An 18,509-nucleotide genomic window follows, 5' to 3' on the forward strand; every position below is an offset into this window, starting at 1 on the left:
TTGAAGGAACAATAATTAATGAGCTTTTGGCCAGGTGGGAATGCCCTTGAATTTGGGCCTTACAAAATGTCTCAAAATTTTCCATTATTTACTAAATTAGATAATGGCAACTGAAGCAATATAGAACTAAACAAGAGGCAAATTAATAAAAAAGGGATTCAAAGTGAAAGTTGGATAACACGTGTAACTCGTTCAGGGCTAGTAAAGGACAAAAATAGCCCTGTGAGGACTACAAAAAACTCCCATTAAATATTTTTAATTAAAGAAATATTTTGAGGGCTAAGTCCGGGCCCTTAAGATATAAAAGTAGATATTTTAATTAAAAAAATATAATTTGTGTTAGTATAAGTGTACAACAACAACAACCATATACCCATTATAGTCCCACAAAGTGGGTAATTAAGTTAGTAATAATTAAATTTCATATAATTACTTCAAATCAAATGCAGGGCCAGAATTTAACATTTATAAGTAAGGGTCATATAATTATATTTTCAAATGCAGGGTCATATAATTATATTTTCAATATATGAAAGCAAAACTATCATTCCACTCCTTTAATATTTTAACTTCCATTTTGATAAAATTATTTACTTCAAATCAAATGCAGGGCTAGAATTTAACATTTATAAGTAAGTTATGTATTCTAATTTTCTGAAGTTATTTAGTTCTAAATAAATAATCTATAAATAGCTAATGAACTTTTAAGATAAATACATAATTTAACTTGTGCAGCGGATGGAGCTGCTCCTCCCTTAATTAGGTATTAGGGGTTCGAACATGGATATGGAAAAAATCTTTGGAGGGAGCGCTTTCCCCAAATGGGCGCGATACATTGCGAATTATCTGGATTAATTGGGCTCAAATGCGGATATCGAGCACCAAACAGAAAACCAAAAAATATGAAAAATGAGGTACGAGGTTCGATAGATTTTGAAAGTAAACCTTAAAAATAAAAAAATAAATTTAACTTAAATAAGTAAGATTAAGATCTAAAAATAATTAATTAAAAAATTTTAAAAAAATTTAAAAATTCTTATGAGGATTACAAAAGTCCCTAAGTTTGTCATTATATATAGTACTAATTTATATTTGATGGTAAAAGTAAAAAAAAGTAAAACCCCTTTGGTATTTTTCTCTCTCCGAGTTGTTTTACTGACAGTAGAGTGGATAACGTTCCAAGAACCCAAATACAATTGTGTGTGAATCTTCTTTACTGAAATTTCCATTAAATTTTCAGCTCACTCCCAAAAGTACTGGAAGATGATTTCTTCCACCATTTTAATTCAACAACCTACAAACTTGTTCCACCAGCCAGAGTTTCACCATCAGGTTAACTCAAAACACCCAAGAATCATTTAAAGAATCATTTTTTCTTCTTTTTTAATTTTATGGGTGTTAATGTTTTTGTTGATTGAACCAGTTGTGGAGAGGTCTGCACCATGGATTGCAAAAACAACCCATTTTTGTATGTCATAATAGCAACAAGAGAATTAGACCTTTGAGAGTTTGTGCAAGTGCTAATGGTGCTGCTACTTCTTCTTCTTCCACTTTGGAGGGCTATGATTCTTCTCCAACTCCTTCTGCATTTCCTCTTTTTACACCCCCTACTGAGCTCCAAAATACTCCTGCTTCTCAGGTACTTTCTACTGCCCAAAGTTTACTTCTTTTTCATCTTCTTGAAGTTCAAGTTTAGTTTAATCACTTCTTCTTACTTTCTGTGTAGTAACTACTGTTTTCATTTGCTAAGCTCACTGTTTAAGTGCTCTTTTATGTACTCTTTTCTGCAGTAATGGGTCGTTAGAGTTATTAGTAATGCAGAGATTAGTTAAGCAGGGGTGCTCTCATATCTTACTTGATACCTTTCTTCAAATTCTCTTCTTCTTTATTTTCATTTCGAGCCGAGAGTCTATCGGAAACAACCTCTCTGCACCACAAAGGTTGGGGTAAGGTCTGCGTCCACCTTACCCTCTCCAGACCCCACTTGTGGAATTACACTGGGCATGTTGTTGTTGTTGTTGGATTAATTAAGCAGGGATTAGCTATGCAGGGTTTAGTTATTCCATCTTCTATCCTGCATAAAATAATACATAGATTCCCTCGTAACGTTTACATGTATTAGTTACGCAGAAAATAAAAAACACAAACCAAACATTGTGTTAGCAATGCTATGCTTTATCTGGAAAAGAGAAAAAATCAACCAAACATTGTACGTATAACTTATGCTAGATTCTATGTGGAGATTATTGTTTCCCATTTTTGTAACGAAACAATGTATACCGTTATGCTAGTTTTAATCGATGAATAACTCCTCTCTAACCAGCAACCATACGACCCCTAAGAGTTTTGGCTTCGCGTACTTTTTGATGGGAATAAAATAGACCCGCAAAAATAATATTCACGGTATTAGTGATAAACGCGGAACACTAACTTATGGTTAAATCAGCAAGAATAAAATGCAGCAATAATGACACCAAGATTTTATGTGGAAACCCTTCTGAATAAGGGAAAACCACGGCCAAGAGGAGCAGCTGATATCACTATAGAGGAATTTTACACTGTGTAGTAACGAGTACAAATACTCCTAAGACCACTACACCCTCAAAAGAAATAACACTCCTTTGATTTTCCCACCTCACTACAATATCACTCACACTCTATTTTTCTTCACAGACTATTTTCTTATAGTCTATGGAATACCTCACTTTTCCTCTCACTCAGATGTATTGTCTGAGATTTTGGTGTGTTACAAATGAACCATAAGCTGCCTATTTATAGGAATGAATTTCCTATGGTGAGGTAAGCGCTTACATCACGATTATGATGAGGTAAGCGCTTACATCATGAAAATGTGAACAAAGAAATTGGCTTGTTAGCCAAGTCCACAATTGTTGCCAATGTATAATTTGTCAAAGGAAGAAAAATCTTCCTTTCTTAAAATATGGGATAGGGGACTGGACCCCACAAATCTCCCCCTCCAGTCCCATTCACCTGAAGGAGGGTACACTGGCTTCTAATTTGAGTGCATGCCAACAAGTTCTTTGCACGATTCGAACTTGTCTCTCTGTACCGCCTTGGTCAGCATATCTGCAGGATTTTCATTCGTGTGAATCTTCTTGACTTGGAACAATTCGCTTTCCAATTGCTCACGAATCCAATGATATCTGATATCGATGTGTTTTGTTCTCGCATGGTACATGGAGTTCTTGCTCAAGTCTATTGCACTCTGACTGTCACAATAGACAACATACTCCATTTGCTGCAATCCAAGTTCTTGAAGGAATCTCTTGAGCCATATCATCTCTTTGCCAGCTTCAGTAGCCGCAATATACTCCGCTTCTGTTGTAGATAGTGCAACACACTTCTGCAACTTTGACTGCCATGATATAGCTCCCCCTGAAAAAGTAAACAAATATCCAGTAGTGGATTTTCTGTTATCAAGGTCACCTGCCATATCAGAATCTGTATAGCCCTTCAAAATTGGATTTGATCCTCCAAAACACAAGCATTTATCTGATCTTCCTCTTAGATACCTGAGTATCCACTTCACAGCTTCCCAATGCTCTTTCCCTGGATTTTCGAGAAATCTGCTAACAACACCGACTGCATGAGCAATATCTGGTCGAGTGCATACCATTGCATACATTAAACTTCCGACGGCAGAGGAATAAGGAATCTTGGCCATTCTCTGTTTTTCCTCTGTTGTTGTAGGACACATCTTTTTGCTCAATTTCAGATGACCAGGAAGAGGTGTGCTAACCCACTTAGCACTCTTCATATTGAAGCGCTCTAGTACACGTTCTATGTACTTTTTCTGCGACAAATAAAGCTTATTTTCATCTCTCGAACGAGTAATTCTCATGCCCAAAATCTGCTTAGCATGACCCAAGTCTTTCATTGCAAAAGACTTACTCAACTGTTTCTTCAACTCGTCAATCCTGGAAGCATTTTTGCCTACAATCAACATATCATCCACATATAGCAGAAGGATGATAAAGTCACCATCAGAAAATCTTTGTACAAACACACAGTGATCTGAAGAAGTCTTCTTGTAGCCTTGCTTCCCCATAACAGACTCAAACTTCTTGTACCACTGTCTGGGAGCTTGCTTCAATCCATAGAGACTCTTCTTGAGTTTGCATACAAGATTTTCTTTACCTTTTGCCTTGAAGCCTTCAGGTTGTTCCATATAAATCTCCTCTTCTAAGTCACCATGAAGAAAAGCAGTCTTCACATCCATCTGCTCAATCTCCAAATCAAGACTAGCAGTCAAACCAAGAACTGTCCGAATGGAGGACATTTTCACGACAGGAGAAAATATTTCGTCAAAGTCAATACCTTTCCTTTGACCAAATCCCTTAACAACCAATCTAGCTTTGTATCTGGGCTTCAAGCTGTGTTCTTCGGCTTTAACTTTGAACACCCACTTGTTCTTCAAAGCTCTCATGCCCTTAGGCAAGTTCACCAACTCATAAGTATGGTTCTCACGCAGAGATTTCATCTCATCTTGCATGGCTTCAATCCATTGATCCTTGTGCTCATCTTCCATGGCCTCCTCATAACATTCAGGTTCTCCCCCATCAGTGAGTAATACATACTCATTAGGTGAATAACGGGAAGAAGGAACATGCTGTCTAGTAGACCTTCTAAGTGGAATATCTGACTCATCCACGACTTCATGAGTAGGAGCATCTACTTCATCAATAGCAGCATCGTTATCATCATCAACATGCTGATCTGGAACATGATTCTGGGCATCACCATCGTCATCGAGCCCACCAACTTCATCAGCATTTGTATGAGGAACTTGATCAAGATTAACTAAACCTTCAGAACTTGAAGATTTTATCTTCTCCGCTTTGTTAATATCTTCAATGGTTTGATCCTCCATGAAGATAACATCACAGCTTCTCACAACCTTCTTCTCAATTGGATCATATAGCCTGTAACCAAACTCATCAAGGCCATAACCAATGAAGATGCACTGCCTTGTCTTGGCAGTTAATTTCGACCTTTCATCTTTAGGCACATGTACAAAAGCTTTACAACCAAACACTTTCAAGTGGTCATAGGAAACATCCTTGCCATACCAGACTCTGTTTGGAACATCACTTTGCAAAGCAACCGCAGGGGATAGATTAATAACATGTGCGGCGGTCAACAATGCCTCACCCCAAAAGGAATTCGACAACTTTGCTTCAGAAAGCAAACATCTGACTCTTTCCATCAAGGTCCTGTTCATCCTCTCTGCTAAACCATTAAGCTGAGGAGTCATAGGAGGAGTCTTCTGGTGTCTGATACCCTGTTGCTTGCAGTATTCGTCAAACGGTCCACAATATTCACCACCGTTATCAGTACGAATACACTTCAGCTTCTTTCTAGTTTTTCTTTCAACTGAGGCCTGAAACTGCTTAAAGACACCCAACACTTGGTCTTTAGTCTTTAAGACGTAGACCCAAAGTTTCCTTGAGCAATCATCAATAAAGGTAGCAAAATAAAGTGCACCACCCAAAGTCCTTGTCTTCATTGGACCACATAAATCTGAATGCACCAACTCAAGCAACTCTGTCTTTCTTGAAGGAGGATGAGACTTGAAAGAAACTCTATTTTGTTTTCCAGCCAAGCAGTGCTCACACTTTTCTAATTTAGCACTTTCGAAATTTGACAATAATTTCTTTTTGGCCAGAACATTTAGTCCTTTCTCGCTAATGTGGCTAAGCCTCTTATGCCATAACGTTGAAGAGCTATTGCTCTCAACTGCATTCACCATATCAACACAGGTAGAGGCCGTAGTCCAGTATAGACCACGACGCTTTTCGCCACGAGCCACAATCATGGAACCTTTAGTAAGCTTCCACTTTCCAGCACCATTGGTACTGACATATCCCTCATCATCCAAAACACCAACAGAGATCAAGTGCAAACGAACATCAGGTGCATGCTTTACATTGTTTAAAACTAGTTTAGTTCCAATACTAGTTTTCAAACAAATCGTTCCAACACCAGCCACCCTGGATACAGTCTCATTACCCATACTCAAAGTTCCAAAGTCACCCGGAGTATAGGATGAGAAAAATTCCTTCCTTGATGTCACATGAGATGCGGCACCACTGTCCACAACCCAGCTTGACTCATCACAAGCAATATTTATCAGATCCGCATCAAGGACAGTAACAAGATCTTCTGTAGTGACAGCGGCAACACGATTGCCATCTTCTTTCTTTTCCTCCTTTTCTCTATTCTCTTTTTTCAAAATCCGGCAGAACTTCTTTGTGTGCCCTTTTTTTCCCGCAATGATAGCAGTCAATATCTTTAAGTCTGCTTCTGGATTTGCTTCTATGATGTTCTCTATTTTGAGAACCACGATTCTTGCCTCTCCCCCTAGTGTCAGTCACCAAGACATCTGATGAGGAGGAACCTTGAGATTTTCTTCTCATCTCTTCATTTAAAAGACTGCTCTTGGCAAGATCCATAGAGATCACACCATCCGGAGCAGAATTTGATAATGAAGTTCTAATAATTTCCCAAGAATCTGGTAGGGAACCAAGTAGAAATAAGCCTTGAATTTCTTCATCAAAATTAATACCCATAGCAGATAACTGGTTCATGATCCCCTGAAAAATATTCAGATGATCTGTCATTGCGGAACCATTGTGGTATTTTAAACCCAGCATTTGCTTTATCAGAAACATCTTGTTATTACCAGTTTTTCGAGCATACAAACTTTCAAGATGCTCCCATAGGGTCCGAGCATGTGTCTCTCCAGAAATATGGTTTAACACATTATCGTCAACCCACTGTCTAATAAAGCCGCAAACCTGCCGATGCAACAAATTCCACTCTTCATCTGATTTATTATCAGGCTTTTTATTTCCAAAGACAGGTTGATGAAAATTCTTGACATAGAGCAAATCTTCCATTTTGCCCTTCCAAATGGCATAATTTACGCCACTCAAAGTAACCATTCTACTAGTGTTGGCTTCCATCGTTTATCACAAATACAAATATTATTTTATTCGAAGACCAAAGTAATTCTTTTCTGATGTGGAAGTTCAGACTGTGCTGCAACCACAGAGCATACTCAGACAGAACCTTGGCTCTGATACCACTTGATGGGAATAAAATAGACCCGCAAAAATAATATTCACGGTATTAGTGATAAACGCGGAACACTAACTTATGGTTAAATCAGCAAGAATAAAATGCAGCAATAATGACACCAAGATTTTATGTGGAAACCCTTCTGAATAAGGGAAAAACCACGGCCAAGAGGAGCAGCTGATATCACTATAGAGGAATTTTACACTGTGTAGTAACGAGTACAAATACTCCTAAGACCACTACACCCTCAAAAGAAATAACACTCCTTTGATTTTCCCACCTCACTACAATATCACTTTTTCCTCTTCAGTCCTGGTTTCTCTTTCTTTACCAGTTAGACCAATAAACAATGGACAGCAATAAGTACTTGTCTCTCAATAAATTGAAGGAAGTGTTAGTCAGGCACTTGATATTTGGAAAAGATAGGAGATTACACTTCAAAAATTGATGGATCATAGTTCTTTTGAATTAGTTTTTTCCTCATAGATTTTCTTTTCAAATTGAGTCTACATAGGAAAAACTTTCTGGTCCCATATAATTTTTTTGGTGATTACTTTGTGTTAGAAATATAAAATGTTACACATCGGGTATATAGGGGAATGATAAGTGTTTTCTTAAACGCATTGTATCACTCTCCTACTGCATAAGTTATGCGTTCGCTAAGTCCGAATTTTTCAACACAGTAAGTCTGTTCTTACACTCGTGAGTCTGTATTCAAATTCACGAGTGATTTTCAAGTATGAGGGAAGGGTTTCGGATATATATAATGCTTCACATCGGGTATTTAGGTTCAGCCAAAGGATTTATAAAGATCTGGAGCCACTCCCGTATTGCCTTAAGATTTTCAGTTAGATGCTTAGGTTCATTCTCACATTCTCATGTATAAATATCCTATCTCTGTTGTTACATAGGCAAAGTAATGGTTAGATTCTTCCCTCTCTTTTCTCTGTCTTACATCCTTTAATTTTCTTTTGAGAAGCTGATGAACATATATTTTTCTATTTACCTGATTTAAAAAAAAAAAAAAAAACATATAATTTTTCTATTTGTTATTCTAATTGGTTATTTCAATATCCTTATTTTCTCTTGTTCTTACTGTTGATGATGGTGATATAACATTTTTTCATTCACAGTTGGAACTGGCAGATCCTGATTTCTACAAGATAGGATATGTTAGAAGTTTCCGAGCCTACGGAATTGAATTCAGGGAGGGACCAGATGGGTATGGAGTATTTGCTTCCAAAGACGTGGAGCCTCTCCGTCGAGCTAGGGTGAGCACTACCTTAAACTATGTTTATATGTGGAAAGTTCTCATCCTCCTGATGGAATATATAACCTTACCATCGGAAGCAGTGTCAAATCGGGTGCTCCATCAGTGTTTTGATATACCTAAACATGAACTTCATCCCATCAATTCAACCATTGGGAATTGGAGGTTGTGGAAAAAAAGGGCATGGGAGAGTTGTAATACCCTTTAATCTACTCTCTTCCCTCCCTTCTTTCTGGGATGAGTATCCCTTAGTTTATGTACCTCATTTTCTTTTTTAACAACTATAAGGTATATGGGACAGTGCCTAGGCACTTCTAGTTCTTCTCCTGCTGCGGTGTAGTCTATCACGTCCTGCATAGTTTGGACTGTATCTAGTTCATTTGGCATTAGCTTGACTGTTTCATTCCTCTTTTCTCACTGATTATCTTCACAGCTTTTCGTTAGTGCTAATACTAAAATCTTTACCGGTCAATGAATGATGAGGTTTTGTTTGTAATGCAGGTAATAATGGAGATTCCTCTAGAACTGATGTTAACCATAAGCAAAAAGCTTCCTTGGATGTTTTTTCCAGATATCATACCTATAGGACATCCAATATTCGACATTATCAATTCAACTAATCCTGAGGTAAAAGGATGCATTTTCTCCTTTTAAATCTTTTCTAATGGTAAACACGGGAGAATATTTATCCGCATTTTTCTTTGATTGGTTAAAAAAGAAAAATAGAAGTCTTACCTTTTTCTCTAATGGTACACCTTACTCATGGGAGGATATTTATCTGCACTTTTAGTTGTTTATTCTTGGCTTAAGTCATAGATAGACCCTCGAACTTGTCCAGAAACTCCACTTAGACTCTCCAAGTGAGCCCTGTACCACCTGAACCCTTCAAGAAAACGTTTATTGTGCCACTTGGACACAAAATTAATATACAGCCACACAATAAAGGTGCGTGTAATTCACACGCTAAAATGAGTGCATTTTAACTTAAACAAATAATAAAAAAAAAACACTGTCTCTTTCATCAGCGAAACAACCCCCCCCCCCCTCTCCTCCTCCGCTCGTCTGTTTACCTGCGTCGCCGGAGCTGACCACCCACCACTGGCGGAGTTCAGTCATGAAATAACTAACACCAGCCTTCGCCTCTCCCCTTTTCCCGTCGTCACTCTTTGTTGGCTTCGCCGGAAAAGCTCCGAGCAACGTCATTTACTGCGGCGTTGCAATGAAAATGAGATGGCCGGAAAATGGCTTTCGCGTAGTTTTCTCGACATATGCTAACAGCATAGCTCCTTAACAATGGCACATCCACTTTTCTTCTCACAATCCCCACTGTCACTTCCCTCTTCCTCTCCACCAACTTCAAAATTAATTTACCACAATACCCACTTCTCAATCAAACCCGCACCTATTTCCATACATCTCAAAAGACCCACCATTTTCACTATCCCAAGTGCCTCTCAAGAATCGAACTCCAACAACTCTACATCGGAAACCGACCAAATCCCACCACCGGCAAACAACAAAATTGCTGCCGATCAAGTCGCTACATTAATATCCCCAGCCAATATCACCGAAACCCCAAGAACCACCTCGAATTTGCTTTCATCAAATTTTAAATCATTGCAATTGCACACTGCTCTAATGGCTATCAGATCAGGGGAGGGTGGTTTTTTTTTTTTTTTTTGGGTGTTTGAAATGTTTTTTTAATTAGTTCAATAGATTTAGAATAGTTTTTTTTTTCTTTATAATTAATTTTTTATTGATTAAAAAAATTTAAAAAGAAAAAAAAAACAATTTCACGCCCTTTGGAGCAGTGTAGTACACGCACTGTGCCATCCCTATAAATTATGTCCAAGTGGCACAATAGACGTCTTCTTGAAGAGTTCAGGTGGTACAGGGCTCACTTGGAGGGTCTAAGTGGAATTTCTGGACAAGTTCAAGGGTCTGTCTATGACTTAAGCCTTTATTCTTTGATTTTTTCATTTTCTGTCTGGTATTCTAAGATGTCTCTCTCTCTTTTTTTTTTTTTTTTTTTAATCAAGTAAATGAAAAAAAGGGAGATCTCTTGTGATTTCTTAATATTGATTAATTTGATTAATATTGATTACCTTCTTATGGCAGACAGATTCGGACTTGCGGTTGGCATGCCTTCTTTTATATGCTTTTGATTGCAAGGACAACTTTTGGCAGCTTTACGGAGACTTCTTGCCTAGTGCTGATGAATGTACTAGCTTTCTTCTAGCTACTGAGGTCTGGATACGAGTATCATCTATATTTTGGTGCTTTCAATTTATGTAATATTTTGAGGAAAATTCTATAGGAAATGCTGTGCATTCACAAAATCAACCCTCACTTTGTTATGGTCTTCTTAATGCTTTCTGTGCTGTAGGAGGATCTTTTGGAGTTGCAAGACGAGAAGCTTGCTTCAACCATGAGAGAACAACAACATCGGGCACTTGAGTTTTGGGAGAAAAACTGGGTACTGACAATCTGGTTCAATCTCTTTCCTCTAAATTCTTGCTCGTAACAATGTCCTTTGACTTTCTTTGTTTGTTTAGCATTCTGCAGTACCTCTCAAAATTAAACGTCTTGCTCGGGATCCTGAGAGATTTATTTGGGCAATGAGTATGGCACAATCTCGATGCATCAACTTGCAAACCAGAATTGGTGCGCTGGTTCAAGATGCAAATATGTTGGTACCTTATGCTGGTGAGCTTCTTCTGTTGTATTTCTGTCATCCAAAATTTCAATAGTGAAATTGTGGGCTTTAAATGGTTTATTTACACAATTTTGATAGAATCAACTTGGCTGAGTTTTTTTTTTGGCTACTTAAGCACACTTGGCTGAGATATTTTAAAGTTAGTCCGAATGACATCGTTTATTTGACTTTATTTTGATTGGTCTTGAAATGATGCTCATTCCTACTTTTATCGCTATGTTAAATGGATCAAAAACAGCAGATCTACGACTGCAGAAACAAGTTAAGCTGTGAGAAATATGTTCTGTTTTCAGTTTACTGAAACCATGAGCATCATTTTACTTGAAGGATATTTCCAAATCCAATAGCTGTAATCCTTTTGAGCTTCTCCCTCTTTGCCATAAAACTTGACCTAGTTACTAACTTACTATTACACGGAAAAAACCGTTTGTCCACCCTAATGATACTATATATTGCTTTGATCACATTGGTAAGAAATCTATGGTTAATAGAGGGTTTTATGTAGACTAAAATATAATGGTTATTCTCAGAATTTTAATTATTCAAAGTTTGATGTTAGACAGCAAGTTAATAAGTAGTCAACTATTGTAAACCTAACCAGGTCATATTTTATGGGACATGGGTAGTGCTTTACAAAAGAGGAAAATCTGTTTTTCAAAGTTTCCACATGCTTCTTCTATCAAAGAAAGCATGTCCCCTCGGAAAAAAATTATATTAGCTTTTGAATTTCTTCTCTACCTCAGATTCTCCCACACCCTCCCTTGGTTTTAGCCTTGGGTGTATTTGTGTGTATCTATGTGTCTCATGTTAGAAGAGGCAAAATGAAACATTCTCAAATACTAGTCCTAGTCAAGTGCTCCATCTAATTCGATTTAAGGACAAGAATTCAATTTGTTTGGTTTCGGTGCTGAAGGAAGACTTCCTTCTGCATTTCTATCTTCCATTTGTTTTCTTGATTCATATACATCATGTAGCTTTAGAAAATAGCAAAAGATGGAGGTGCAAGGACATTTGACTAATTGAGATAAGAGAGGTTCTATTGTTCGGCCAAACAAGTTTCAAGCAAATAGAATAGAAAGTAGAAATGCAGAATTTGGAAATGTTTTTTCTTCAAAAAAAAAAAAGAAAAAAGGAAAAGGAAGTAGGAACTTTTTTTCTGGATAATTTCTTGAAAATGGAAAGGAGCGTTGCAAGCTACTGAAGGACTCTGATAACTGGAAGAAAATGGACAGTATGAGAGAAAAATTGGTGACTCTGAAGATCTATTAACAGTGCCAGTGCCTTTGACTCTTGATATGACGAGAAAAACTTGTTAATGTATTGCTATTTTTTCTTCTATTTCCATTAATTGCTACGGAAGGCTAAGTAACTGTTAATCTCGTTGCATCTTTGACTTTCTAGTCCTAAAGTTTGATGTTGACTGGCGATGTAGCTGTGCACATTATGGTTTCTTTTGTAATTCACATATTTTAAAAACTTCCGCAAAAGTAATAGATATATTAAAAGTATGTATTAGCTATTAATGCCAGTCAAATTTGTTGAGAAGTTCAGGAAACCTGGAAGCTCTTGAACTAATATTACAGCATACAACAACAAAAACTACTACTATGCCTAAATCCCAAACATATTTTTGTGGCTTGTGTTTAAGATAAAAACTTAAAAACTAAAAACTTATTAGATACGGATTCTTCTTAATTTCAAGGCAGAGCTTCTTGCATTGTCTTAGCATTTTCAACCAAACTTTGTTTGTGAGAAAAACCTTCTAATATTTACTCATCTCATTCTCCAGACATGATGAATCATTCTTTTCAGCCAAATTGTTTTTTCCATTGGCGCTTCAAGGACCGGATGCTGGAGGTGATGATAAATGCAGGACAAAGAATTAGAAAAGGAGATGAGGTAAATCCTTTTTATGGCCCTCTAGATCTAGTGAAGGCTTTATTTGAATTGTGATGTGTGTGTATTAGTTGGTACTTGGTACAACTTATCACATTGGGCATCTAATTAGATTTCTCAATGAGTCAGAGTTATTTTGGATAATTCAGTTGGAGAAGATGGGCATGTAGTGGAATTGAAGAAAATGCATGACTCATATGCTTATTTCGGCCCTAAAGGCATTTCTTACATTTTATGGTGCAGAAAATATTTGTACTCCATTTTCTTGCTGAACATACGTCATAATATATGATATTTAGGGCTATCTTATTTTTAAGGATGCATTTCTAGGCCCCAAAAGGCATTTCCGACATCAAAATCTTGCATCTCTAAGGATGGCCTCATTTGATGCACTTTTTTTTTTTTTTTTTTTTTACTCCACAGCATGCAAGGCCTTGCCTTTCACCGCAAGGAAAAAAAACCAAAGAAAAAGAAGAGTTTAAAAATGAAAGAAGAAATAGCATGCATGCACTGAGGAAAGAGGGAAACTTGTATAATTGATCACTGAATTAGGTAGTTTTGTATAGGTGACAGGCATGGGATATAAGTAACAATGGTGCTAAAGCAATAATAAGGTCTTTGTTACACATTCCATTTCCTTCTAATGTGAAAGCTTATCGGATTAGAAGGTTAAATTAATTTTGCTGCTTTAATTCTTAATGCGAATAGAAGCACTATGAACTTCTTTCCCCTCTCTACATGCATTAGTTGCTAGTATTTGTAATTTCTTTTGTGAATGATCTTTTTACTTAACCTTTCCTTTGTCTGCTTCTAACTTTTATTTCTTGGTGTAGTACTTCAAGATTCTTCATGTTTTGGTAACAATGAGAAAGAAACAGTTCCAAAAATATTTCGCTCTTTGGATAGTGAATTGAAAGGAAACTTGTTAGTAAGATTCTTGTTTGTCCTATTTTGACCGATTCTTGTTTGTCCTATTTTGACCTTCTTTAGCATTACAGTAATCTGTATTGACTATGTATGGTGCTGGAGGAGCTGTGACCGATATCACTGATCGAATTCCCTACTTGTCTTTATTACTATTGCATATCTTCATAATGTGACCTAACATGGTCTTTATGAATTATTGCAGATGACTGTTGATTACATGGCTGGACAGAAGAATGACTTTTTTATGCAGAGATATGGTTTCTCATCACCTGTGGTAATGTAGTCTTTCTTTACTCTTCTGAGAAAGAGAAACTGTGTCGTGCTTTTTCTGCTGAAAAGTATGAAATTCCAACTCGAAGGCCCTAGTACTACTGGTTTTGCATAGTGATGTTCATTGCCGTAATCTTTATTAAAAGCAAGGATGCAATAGTAAATGACTGGCAATATCTACTATCCATAATATTGAAGATTATGGAGGGGGTCATTAAGCACTGACAAGTGAAAATGAGATAAACCAAAAAGTGAAAGGCAAGAGTTCGAGTGAGGAAAAAATTTCTTCCAGTTGTTGTCCTTGTCTTCAGATTTTTATATGCATGTTGTAAATTGAGAGTAGATTAATTTGGGCATCTAATCATAGAATTTTGGGTAGGACTTGAGTTATGATTAAATGGTACTGCTCGATGATGCTCCATGTAGTACAAAGTGATATTTGTACTGGATCAGGGGAAGAAAGAGAAGATATGTACTGCATCTTCTTGAATTATCCTGACAGAGCTTATGATTTTATTAGTTGTCTGGGCCATTTGGATGTGATTTTTGATTTCGTTGAACTTTTGCTTTGATTATGAGGTTTCTTCTAACTATTTTTTTTCTTTTTTTTTCTTTTTCTATTGACACTAACTATAATATATATCTTTGATATTGCAGAATCCTTGGGATGTCATTCATTTCACAGGAGATGCCAAAATTCATCTAGACACCTTCTTATCGGTCTTTAACATATCTGGCCTCCCTGGAGAATATTACCACAACAGTATGGGTCTTAAAGATTCTTTTTGATATAGTGGCTCCTTCACTGATCTAGCTTTGCAATTAATGTCCAGAATCCTTGTTTAAAACTTGTAGCAGGTAGGTTATCGAATGATGGGGATGGGTTCGTCGATGGAGCAATCTTAGCAGCAGCAAGAACGTTGCCTACTTGGTCAGATGGAGATCTCCCTCCAATTCCAAGTTTAGAGCGGAAAGCAGTGAAGGAACTGCAAGAAGAATGCCACCAAATGCTTGCAGAATTTCCCACAACCTCTGACGAAGACCAGAAAATCCTAGGTAAGCGTGGATTATATACTTCTAAGTTCTATCTAATGATGCATGTTGGGGAAGAAATATAAGTCCATTTTTAATCCGCTATGATGATCACCTGTATTTTTCCGGTCAAGAACAATGGCGGTAATGATGATGACTTTGATGTGGATTTACTTTTGATAAATTGAGTTCAGAATGCAATAATCATTGTACTGACTGGCATCACAAGCTTTGGTTTTTCCATGAATTACAAACTATAAGCTTGCAAACATCATACTCCCGCCGAGTTGACTCTGTTTATCGTGCTTTGTTAATTTCATCTGTTGACTTTGTAACAGTTATTACTCCTCAGGTCATAAAGTTGTCCAACAATGTATTCATTTTCTTGGTTTACTGTGAACAGATTCGATGCCTGAATGCAGGAGAACACTTGAAGCAGCAATAAAGTACGTAATATATGAACGGGAAAGGGCCAAATTTACCCCTGAACTATTGGAAAAGGGCTAAATATACCCCTCGTTATACTTTGGGTTCAAATATACCCTTGCCGTTATACTTTAGGTCCAGATATACCCCTCCTCCATTAAAATTGTCCAAGATGGACACTAAATTTGATGTGGCATGACAGCTCAATGAGGTGAATGCCAACATGGCATGCCACCTCACCACCCCATCTCTTTCCCTTCTTCTCCCACCATATCATCTCCTCTCCCTTCACAATCACTGCCACCATTAGCACCACCACACCACTATCTCCACCTTCACTCCCTTTCTATGCCACCTCACCACCCCATCTCTTTCCCTTCTTCTCCCACCATATCATCTCCTCTCCCTTCACAATCACTGCCACCATTAGCACCACCACACCACTATCTCCACCTTCACTCCCTTTCTGTTACAAAATTAATCCAAAATATGGAATTCCATAAAATTGTTGTCATAACCATTATCATCTTTTTTTTCTCAGCACTACTCAGTCAACTCCTTCTCCATTCTTATGTGACACGTCCAACCCAGACACCCAAAAATTTCAGGTCTGTAATTTCTCATTATCCATTACCCAGAGAGTAGATGATCTAATTTTACACCTGAATTTGGATGAGAAAATATCATTATTGGGTAACACAGCATCGACCATACCTCGACTAAATATCCCTGCTTATGAGTGGTGGTCGGAGGCGGGAGGCATTACAGGGACTATCAACGGAAGGAGAAGAGGTTACTTTTAATGGAAGTATTACATATGCAACTCAGTTCCCTCAGATCATTAATTCTTACTGCTTCTACTTCTGCTGAACATTTGGTATCGCATTGCTCTGGTATAAAGTAATTTCCTCTTTTTAGGCTCTGCTATATGGAGGTGGAGGTTGGAGATGGTGGTGTGGTGGTGCTAATGGTGGCACTGGTTGTTAAGGGAGGGGAGATGACAGTGGTGGGAGAATAAGGGAAAGAGAGGGGTAAATGGGTTGGGTGGTGAGGTGGCATGCCATGTTGGCGTCCACCTCATTGAGCTGTCATGCCACGTCAAATCTAGTGTCCATCTTGGATAATTTTAACGGAGGAGGGGTATATCTGGACCTAAAGTATAACGGCAGGGGTATATTTGAACCCAAAGTATAACGAGGGGTATATTTAGCCCTTTTCCAATAGTTCAGGGGTAAATTTGGCCCTTTTCCGATATATGAATCATCATCATTGCATGCTGGATCATTTTATCTTTATTTCAAAGCAAATGCAGATCTTATTTACATAATGCTTTCGTTTGGCAGGTATAGATTGCATAGGAAATTACTGATAGAGAAGGTTATACAGGCATTGGACATTTACCAAGACCGGATTTTATTTTAGACACAGTTAGCAGCAAGATATGAAGTAATCTTTGCCAGAAAACATGTAGCCCGGGAGACGATGTTTAAAGAATATGCTCCAATTGCAGCTATCTTGAAAGCTTAATCTATCACAATTGCTTTTGCAGCTCATTGTTGAGAACATTTTGAGGGATTGTATTGGGGGTTTAGAAAGTAGCTAGTAAGGGTGTATAGGTGGAAAATGCCTTGCACCACCAGTTTTGGAAAGATAGGAAGTTGAAGAAAAATGAAAGGTATTCTGTAGAAACCATGATGAAAATGAATGATAGCTACTGAATAAATTTGATGTGTTTGATAACAAGATTCTTGCATTTTCATTTTATTGAGGAAAAAAGACTTAAGCTGCTAAGCTTTTCCCTGATGAAAGATGATAAAAGTGGAGTAAGAGCAGGCCAAAAAGGCTGAAATAAAAAGAAAGGTCTTGCTACTTGGTTACATTGGTACTTGGGAGAAAACTTACACTCAGTTAGCAGGAGTTCTCTTTTGCAAGCAATATCTGAGTTTTCTTTATGCAATTCCACTCTATTCAAGTCTACTTTATTCTCGTAGGAAATAACTATCTTGTAAGCAAATATTGATGCCCGAATGATAATTGATGGGAAAGGATCAATCCAGGAGAATCTACTCGAGGAAGGGGAAAGCTAATTCAGGGATGAATCGAGAGAATAGCTAAATTGATAGAGAATGTTTAGAGAAAGAGAGATAAGAGACTTCTTATTATCTGAATGAATGAATCTAATTACAATTACAGATTGGCTTTATAGAATGAATAGAGTCAAATATCCCTAACAGAATTCTAACAACTTTAACTGTCCCCCTAACAGAATTCTAACAACTTTAACTGTTCAATTAACACATAGACCCTAACTCGTGCACTTGCATCAATACCCCTTCGTAAAGAACATCCATGACCTCAAGGATGGAAACCCGTGTTGCAACTCAGAAAGGTGCCCCCCCTGTAGCCTAATCAGCAACTATGTTATTCCACTTGATTAACACGTGACATATAGTTTTGTTGCCTCTTTTCACCAATCTTTTTTCAAAACAACTTCAGGTAGATGACGATACTTAGCATCAAATTAAAATTTCAAAACAGCTTCAGGTAGATGACGATACTTAGCATCAGATTAAATGATGGAAACATATGTTGCAGCTTTGAAAGATACTCCCAAGTAGCGTGTTCAGCATCAATTCCAGTCCATTTGATCAACACTTGACAAACGGCCTTGTTACCCTTTTTCACCAATCTCCTCTCCAGAACAACTTCAGGTAGATCACGATAGGGACTTAGCATCAACGGAATATGGCTAAAGTATTTACTGACTACCGAAACTTTTTTATTTCGCCCAAAAGATTTCGAACTCCTCTTTCCAAGTGAAGGCGCATGAGCTTGCCATGAAAGCACTTCCTTCCAAGCAGCTCTTGAATA

At 37.5% G+C, this 18,509-nt stretch overlaps 1 protein-coding gene across 2 annotated transcripts; it reads left to right on the forward strand.

The window, feature by feature from the left end:
• Positions 1 to 1,136: 1,136 nt before the first annotated feature.
• Positions 1,137 to 17,595, forward strand: LOC132622037 (protein PLASTID TRANSCRIPTIONALLY ACTIVE 14). Of its 2 annotated transcripts, none has more exons than XM_060336548.1 (13): positions 1,137 to 1,332; positions 1,424 to 1,639; positions 8,235 to 8,372; positions 8,873 to 8,998; positions 10,490 to 10,618; positions 10,758 to 10,847; positions 10,927 to 11,077; positions 12,877 to 12,986; positions 14,113 to 14,184; positions 14,838 to 14,943; positions 15,036 to 15,236; positions 15,616 to 15,658; positions 16,982 to 17,595. In XM_060336548.1, exons 1-13 carry the CDS (start codon positions 1,264 to 1,266, stop codon positions 17,058 to 17,060), a joined length of 1,530 nt encoding a protein of 509 aa, XP_060192531.1. In that variant the 5' UTR covers positions 1,137 to 1,263; the 3' UTR covers positions 17,061 to 17,595. The 2 variants fall into 2 exon arrangements, with proteins under 2 accessions (XP_060192531.1, XP_060192532.1); XM_060336549.1 differs by having other exon boundaries at positions 1,143 to 1,332; positions 15,039 to 15,236.
• Positions 17,596 to 18,509: the final 914 nt, after the last annotated feature.

The sequence above is a fragment of the Lycium barbarum genome, chromosome 12 (assembly GCF_019175385.1).
Source record: "Lycium barbarum isolate Lr01 chromosome 12, ASM1917538v2, whole genome shotgun sequence".
NCBI classification, from domain to species: Eukaryota; Viridiplantae; Streptophyta; class Magnoliopsida; order Solanales; family Solanaceae; genus Lycium; species Lycium barbarum.

Coding starts and splice junctions, on each gene's coding strand:
- LOC132622037 (XM_060336548.1), top strand. CDS start 1,264: ATGATTTCTTCCACCATTTTAATTCAACAACCTACAAACTTGTTCCAC. Junction 12,987..14,112: donor GAATTAGAAAAGGAGATGAG/GTAAATCCTTTT, acceptor GAATTATTGCAG/ATGACTGTTGATTACATGGC. Junction 15,237..15,615: donor CGAAGACCAGAAAATCCTAG/GTAAGCGTGGAT, acceptor TACTGTGAACAG/ATTCGATGCCTGAATGCAGG.